General features: G+C 54.2%; 2 protein-coding genes across 2 annotated transcripts; both read left to right on the top strand.

Annotated features, from left to right (window-relative positions):
• Positions 1-1,894: 1,894 nt before the first annotated feature.
• On the top strand, positions 1,895-2,530 carry POX_a00007 (uncharacterized protein; the record flags this gene model as incomplete). The annotated part of the gene is made up of 3 exons (XM_050108957.1): positions 1,895-2,137; positions 2,185-2,266; positions 2,316-2,530. 3 exons carry the CDS (start codon positions 1,895-1,897, stop codon positions 2,528-2,530), a joined length of 540 nt encoding a protein of 179 aa, XP_049972725.1.
• Positions 2,531-4,602: 2,072 nt separating this feature from the next.
• Positions 4,603-6,399, top strand: POX_a00006 (uncharacterized protein; the record flags this gene model as incomplete). The annotated part of the gene is made up of 4 exons (XM_050108956.1): positions 4,603-4,818; positions 4,876-5,354; positions 5,414-5,751; positions 5,819-6,399. 4 exons carry the CDS (start codon positions 4,603-4,605, stop codon positions 6,397-6,399), a joined length of 1,614 nt encoding a protein of 537 aa, XP_049972724.1.
• Between the last annotated feature and the right edge of the window lie 180 nt (positions 6,400-6,579).

The following is a 6,579-nucleotide window of genomic DNA, read 5'->3' as shown; positions in this document are numbered from 1 at the left end:
GATATCAAGTCTTGAGAGCGCAGAGGTGTGCGAGCGCGCAGCGGTGATTGGCTGTCAAGTTCGAGTTTATCTCGGTTGGGAGGGAGATTGGGTCAAACACCAAGCTTCTCGGCTAATTTCATGGTCGCGCGGTGCAAGACTCTCCGCCTTATTGGCCCCCAAGAACGGCCAGTCTGGGGGAGGGTGGATCTGGGGGAGGAAAAATCCTGATGGTGGATATGGCGCAACGGACGACCCCGGATGGGGAAAAGGTCTGGGGAGACTCAAGCGCACCATCCAGATGTGGCGGAGTGACCAATGGAAAATCAGCCGCCAAGGGCCAAAGTCGGCCGCTGGAGTGGATAGCAGGTTGGATCCATACTTGTGGATGATTCTCTTCGAACCGTGTTGTCTGTCCGGGGGAGTAAAGCGTGGGGATGTCATAACCGCTCATCCCATTGGTAACTCGGTGGAGAAGGAAAAAAAAAAGTGTTGCGACTGCGGATCACCCGCCCCAGGATGAGCACCGTTGACCTCCATGATCCCTGAAAGACCCCCCGATGAGGATCCATATTCTTGTCTTGAGGAGGACGGATTGTTCCTCGAGCTTAAGAACGGGGTACTACTTCAGGATGCGCCATGAACTTAGCACTTTGGTCGTATTCACTCGTTGCTCTCCCAGTGCGCTTCTTCTTCTAGTTGCCTCATGACATGGTCCATGTCTCCCTTTGTCTCTGCATCCGATCTGTACACTCATTTGGGACCAACTCCTCGTTTTTGGCCCAAGTGAGGGCCCAAAATGGCAAATCTCCGGCGCCTGAAACGCCCAGGCGCGCCACTTGCGGGCGCCATCCCTGTCCGTCCTGGGCAGAGGGCCCACTGCTACAGCCGGGGTGGTCTGGTCAGCAGTCTCTGTAGGTGCGATTGTTGGGATGGTGATGAGTCCTGGGCTGGTCCATGTTCTGAGGCCTTTGACGTCGTTTCTCCCGTCGGGGTGGTTTCACTTTTCCATCCGAATTACCTTCTTCGAATCCTTCATTTGCCTCAAAGCACCAGGGATCACAGGGATGACTGTGTGCCATCACCCTCTTGGAAATGAAGCAGGGTCAAGGAGAGTAAACACAAACCAAACAGACGGTCGCGGGGATGTCGGGGATATCGGAACGCGGGGAGAAGCAGCTGACCCGGACGCCCGTCCGCGTGTCTGCTTGCTCGCCCCGCATCCCCGTTTGATCGGGCCACCAGGTTCACACATGATTCGATGCCGATGCGAAGAACTCCGTCTCTTCCTTTCTTCCTCTCCCCGGCTCACTGTCTCGAATTCTCTCCAGTCAGACACGCCCCGCAATTCACTTGCAACTGGCCAACTGATCACCCCCCCCCCCCCCCCCCCCCCGTACTTCCTGCCCGAGATTTCTCAGAGACTCGTGACAGGCAGACCAGATAGTCCGCTCTCGTATCTCCTGGGGGGACACTGGAACTGGTAAAGCACCCGCGGTCGTTCTGGATCTTGGTTGATGCAGACTCGTCTCGCCTAGAATCAATATATCTTTATGCAAACGCTGGGGGGACTGAAGACCGACCCGCCAACACGCCAATGTCCAAGCAATCATCTCCCGTCCTGTCCTCAAAACCCTCGTCAAGCTGGATCTTTACATCGGGTGAAATCATGCATCCAGGTCACCAGCTCAGTACATTTTCGTGAGCGTAGACATGTGATCTTGATCATTTTTACGTATCAAGGATCTCTATTGGCAATAATCATAAGCGAAAATCTGAGCAGGAGCGCCAGGACCGGTCACGCGCTGAACCAATCGTAATCAGCCGCATAAAAATTTTACCGACTAGCAGGGGTCGGGAGTCAGGAGCCTGGTATTCACAGTGTCGAGGCGGTGGCACTTGGGTCTTTGCTGACATGCGCACCTCAAACCGGCCGCTGAGAAGCAGCTACGGCGTCTGTGGGAGGACCCCGGGTAATAGTCGCGCTTGGATGAGAGAAACTATCGAGGCTGTTCTGATTGAATCAAGCTTTGGCACTTGCAGTGCGAACCGTCATCAGGTCGCCCATGCTCGCCACATGGCGGGCCCTCGTGCGCACCTGCCCGGGTTGATCGTCTGCATGGACTCGCTGACCGAGATCGCTTGTGCATCTGTCTCGCTGAGGCCTGTTTCGTCAAGAAACCAGGACTTGGGGATCACGATCTAGGTTCTGGCCTCCGCGATGATCTCAGTAGCCTCGATGATCGCGCACCCCAGATGGACCTTTGGGCAGCATCGGGGGGCGCTGGTTAGCTTACCCCGGATTCAGCCAGGGGCTCACTTCACGAAGATGACAGGCTCCAGCTGTAAGTCTGGTGGGATGGAGAGCCACGCGGACACCCCAGATTTCGACGAACCCATGGAACGGCTTCGATTGACCACAGGAAAGGTGCCCCAAAATTTTGGGTTCAAGATTCACCTAAGTTTTTTCGACAGCTCAGTATCAAGACCCGATCGGCTAATTCTAGAAGCTTCTTGGAACAAAGGATACGAGCAAGGTCTACGGAGGTAGAGTGTGATATTAACCGTGTGTGGCGTGGAACGAACTTTATGAGAAGGTCTGCGAATGTGTGTCAATTCGAAAGATTGATTCCACGGTTACAAGAAGGTGTAACTCCATGTGTTCCAATCAAAACCTACGAGAACAGCAGGGAGCGAAAGACCAGGCAACGACATGCTCGAGGAAATTGGAGTGCGAAACGATTTCGGGTGCACTCGACGAATATCATGTCGATAGAAATCGATGAATCAAGAGGCAGAGGTCGAGGAAGATGTCTTCATGGATCATAAATGAGGTCTTTTGTGGTGATGATCTACTTACACAGCGTGCCTGCTTCCAACCTCAAGGCAGCAAAACTTAATATGCTCTCAGGGCTCAACCTAATCTGTCTTTTATGTATACGGGTCAAGAACACAAGTCCATGTAGGCCCTCTAAACCCTGGCAAGTGATCATCAACTCGGCATGTGTACAGATTAGACTGTGACCACCAACTATGAAGATTGATCCCTGGAGACGCAACTGGTATACTTCACCTTTATGGGGTACCTAGTAATACAGACTTCCCGGTCTGGCAGTTTAATTTGCAAATAATTGAATTTTTTTTTCATCATCCAGTGATCCATCTCCAGCGAGACCACATGGAGGTTCGGGCAGCAACCAAAATGAAGCGCTTGCTCACCTGTATATCTCTCGAGTGACTCAAGGACGGCACTGCCATTGGCTCGCGGTGCCCGCCCAGTGGAGCCACGAACACTATCTTCATGGACGAGCTGTAATTCAATTCAATTTGTTGGTTTGTTGAAATTAATTCATTCCAACCAGACTGTGGAAGACCCTGCAAAGGGTGCCGTCCGTAGGGGGGATTCTACTACACTCTGAAAGAGTGGTCCAATTTCTACAGCATATACGGAATCTTCAGTTGCGGTTTCCTCATTGGAGGAGATGCCAGATCCGTCCGGGGTCCAGGCCGCGGGGTAGTGACCATCCGGGGTAAGATTGACCGAGCCCACCGTTTCCGGCTGGGATGAGACCAGCAGCCATCGTCATTCTGTTCTTTCCACCTTCTCGCCAGATCCCGTGCATACGGGCTTTGGCTGATAGACATGTTCAAGCTTTGCGAACATAAAAAGTCATGCATGAATGAACGCCGGGGTGAAAAAGACTTTGAGGATCGACTTGCTTGGCAGGGGCTGGATCCGTGGCCCTCGAGACACTGGCATGTACTGTACATGAGGCCAAGCGAGCAACACCTGAGATCAAGACCGGGCGGAGGCTTCCATGACTCGGCGCTTATCCTTTCTCGCTCAGCGCCCTCGGTTAAATTCCACTGGCCCAGTAAGAGAAGTCATGGACGGAATGAACCGCTCACATAGCAGGGCAAACCGAACAGAAGCGAGTCTGAACCAACCGACCACTTAACGAGTCGGGATGGGTGGACAGGCACTGACTTCCAGTCTTGGCTTCAGGCGGCGGAGACGATTCTGGACTCTCTCTGGACTCCTCGTCTCACACTCTCTTTGGTCTGTTGGTCTGTTGGTCTGTCCAGCAAGCTCTTACCCCCCTGCAGTACAGTACTTGGTGCGACTTGAAGCGGGAAATTCCCGGCGGCGAATTAGAGACATCCATTGGGGACCCGCACTCACCCCCAGACCCCCGGACCCCCCCCCCCAAAACCTTTTGAACCGGTTGCGATTGCAAGTGGCCACTCAACCATCGCTCCAGCCGAAATCCCCGCAAAGTACCCGGTGCAGTTCTTCCCGACGACGAGACAAGACGGTACCCCGGTGATACCTACCCGATAACCTTGCTCCAGTCAGAGCCAATCACCATCGAGTCCCGTTGCTACCGTCGTGTCCGGAAAAATCAAGTCAGGTGGAGTTGGGAGTGGTGGATTAGGGCCGGGCAGGTCGAGGTCCCGAAGCAGACACTCCACCCCCAGCATTGGAGAGAGCTAAACTACGGGATTTTATCTCACATCACGAGGTGGACGTGCAGGTATAAAGGTCCACCCGCCCACCCCAGCCCATACCGTTGTTCGTTCCCCCTCTCGGATTCAACCGTGTCACTCGGAAACCCCGTCAACATGAATAGCGACACAGAGAAGCACACTACCGCGCAGGAGATCGAGGCCCAGCCCAGCTCTACGGGCGGTCCCGTTTACGATGTCAACGAGAAAGTCGACTACGACAGAGCGGGTGCCATCGAGGCCGAGGAGGTCGAGCACAGACTGACCGTGCTCCAGGCTGTGAAGGCCTATCCTGCTGCCAGTTGGTGGGCGTTTGTGATGTCCTGTACCATCGTAAGCACTGCTCCCCGGCACCACCTCCGATGCATCTTTTGTCTAACCCGACTACAGATTATGGAATCCTACTGTGTCTTCTTGATGGGACAGTTCGTCGCCACCAAACGCTTCGCCCGAGACTTTGGTGTGCAGAGCCACGTCAAGGACGAATATATCATCGAGGCTTCGTGGCAGTCGGCATTCCAATGCAGTGGTCCCGTCGGTGCCTTCATCGGTGTCTTCATCGCGGGTCCCATTACCAGTTGGATCGGGTATCGATGGGCGACCATCGGCGGCCTGATGGCCTTGAACGGCTTCATTTTCATCTTCTACTTTGGTAACAGCAACGGCATGTTCTTCGCTTCTCAGATCCTGGAGGGTATCCCTTGGGGTATCTTTATCGCCAACGCACCCGCCTACTGCGCCGAGATTGTGCCCATGAGACTGCGAGCTCCGGCTACCCAGATGCTGCAGATGTTCTGGGCTATTGGCTCGATCATTGTCGGTGGTATTACCTACCATTATCAATCCAAGGATGATCCCTCCGCCTACAGGTTCGTGTGCTCCTGCAGTTGCCCATCGCCGACCGCGACGCTAACCCAATTGTTGCCAGAGTTCCCATCGCTCTGCAGTGGATTTTCCCCACCCCTCTCGCCATCCTCATCTTCATTGCACCGGAATCTCCTTGGTGGCTCGTGCGAAAGGGTCGTCTGGCCGAGGCCGAAAAGGCAGTCAGTCGCCTCGGACGTGCGGATGCCAACGACAACCCCTCCGACAAAGTGGCTATGATGCGTCGTACAATCGAACTGGAGAAGAGTCAGGAGAAGCCGAGCTTGGTTGAATTGTGGAAGGGCACCGATCTGTACCGTACCTTGATCGTGTGCGGTGTGTACGCCTCGCAGAATCTGACGGGTAACTTGATTGCCAACCAAGCGGTCTTTTTCTTCAAGCGTGAGTCCTGTCTCCATCCTCCTCCGTCTTCGGACACTACGGCATTCCCATACTAATATGATCACAGAGGCTGGTATGGCTGACAACACCGCTTTTGCTCTCGGTCTCATCACTTCCGCCCTCCAGTGGATCATGGTCATGCTCTCCTGGATTCTCACCACATACCTCGGCCGTCGCACCATCTACGTCTACGGTCAATTCATCAACTGTGCCTTCTTGGTGGCACTCGGGATTGCTGCGTCGGTCGGTAGGAGCGACGCGGCCAGTAATGCCCAAGCATCTCTTGGCCTGATTGTCTCCGTTCTCTTTTGCTTGGGACCTGCCCCTGCCTCTTGGGTCATCATCGGCGAGACTCCCTCCGTGCGTCTTCGACCTCTGACCACTGGTATCGGACGAGGTGCCTACTACATGGTCAACATTCCTTGCATCTTCCTTTCCAGCTACATGCTGAACACCGACAAGTGGGACTTGGGCGGTAAGAGCGGCTACATCTGGGCCGGTACCGCCTTGTTCTGCTCCGTCATGTCTTGGATGTTCATTCCTGAGATGAAGCACCGCTCGTTCCGTGAGATTGACATTCTGTTCAACCGTCACGTGCCGGCCCGCAAGTGGAGCTCCACTGTCGTCGACATTCGCGACGACGAGTAGATGGCCGTAGCCGTCGGATGGAAAGAGGCAAACTCTTGTTTTATGCAGTTAGGGGCCTCTTGCAGAGGCCATTCATTGTTAAATATTTAATGCAAGTAATTTTCAGCATCATCCTTCTTGACTTGATTTGTAGGTACCAGGTTCATTCCTCACGTCCCTCTACTCGTCCTTGACCGGGTA

Source organism: Penicillium oxalicum, chromosome I (assembly GCF_001723175.1).
Source record: "Penicillium oxalicum strain HP7-1 chromosome I, whole genome shotgun sequence".
Lineage (NCBI taxonomy): Eukaryota > Fungi > Ascomycota > Eurotiomycetes > Eurotiales > Aspergillaceae > Penicillium > Penicillium oxalicum.
Note: the sequence above shows the minus strand (reverse complement) of the source record. Positions and strands in the feature narration are given on the sequence as shown.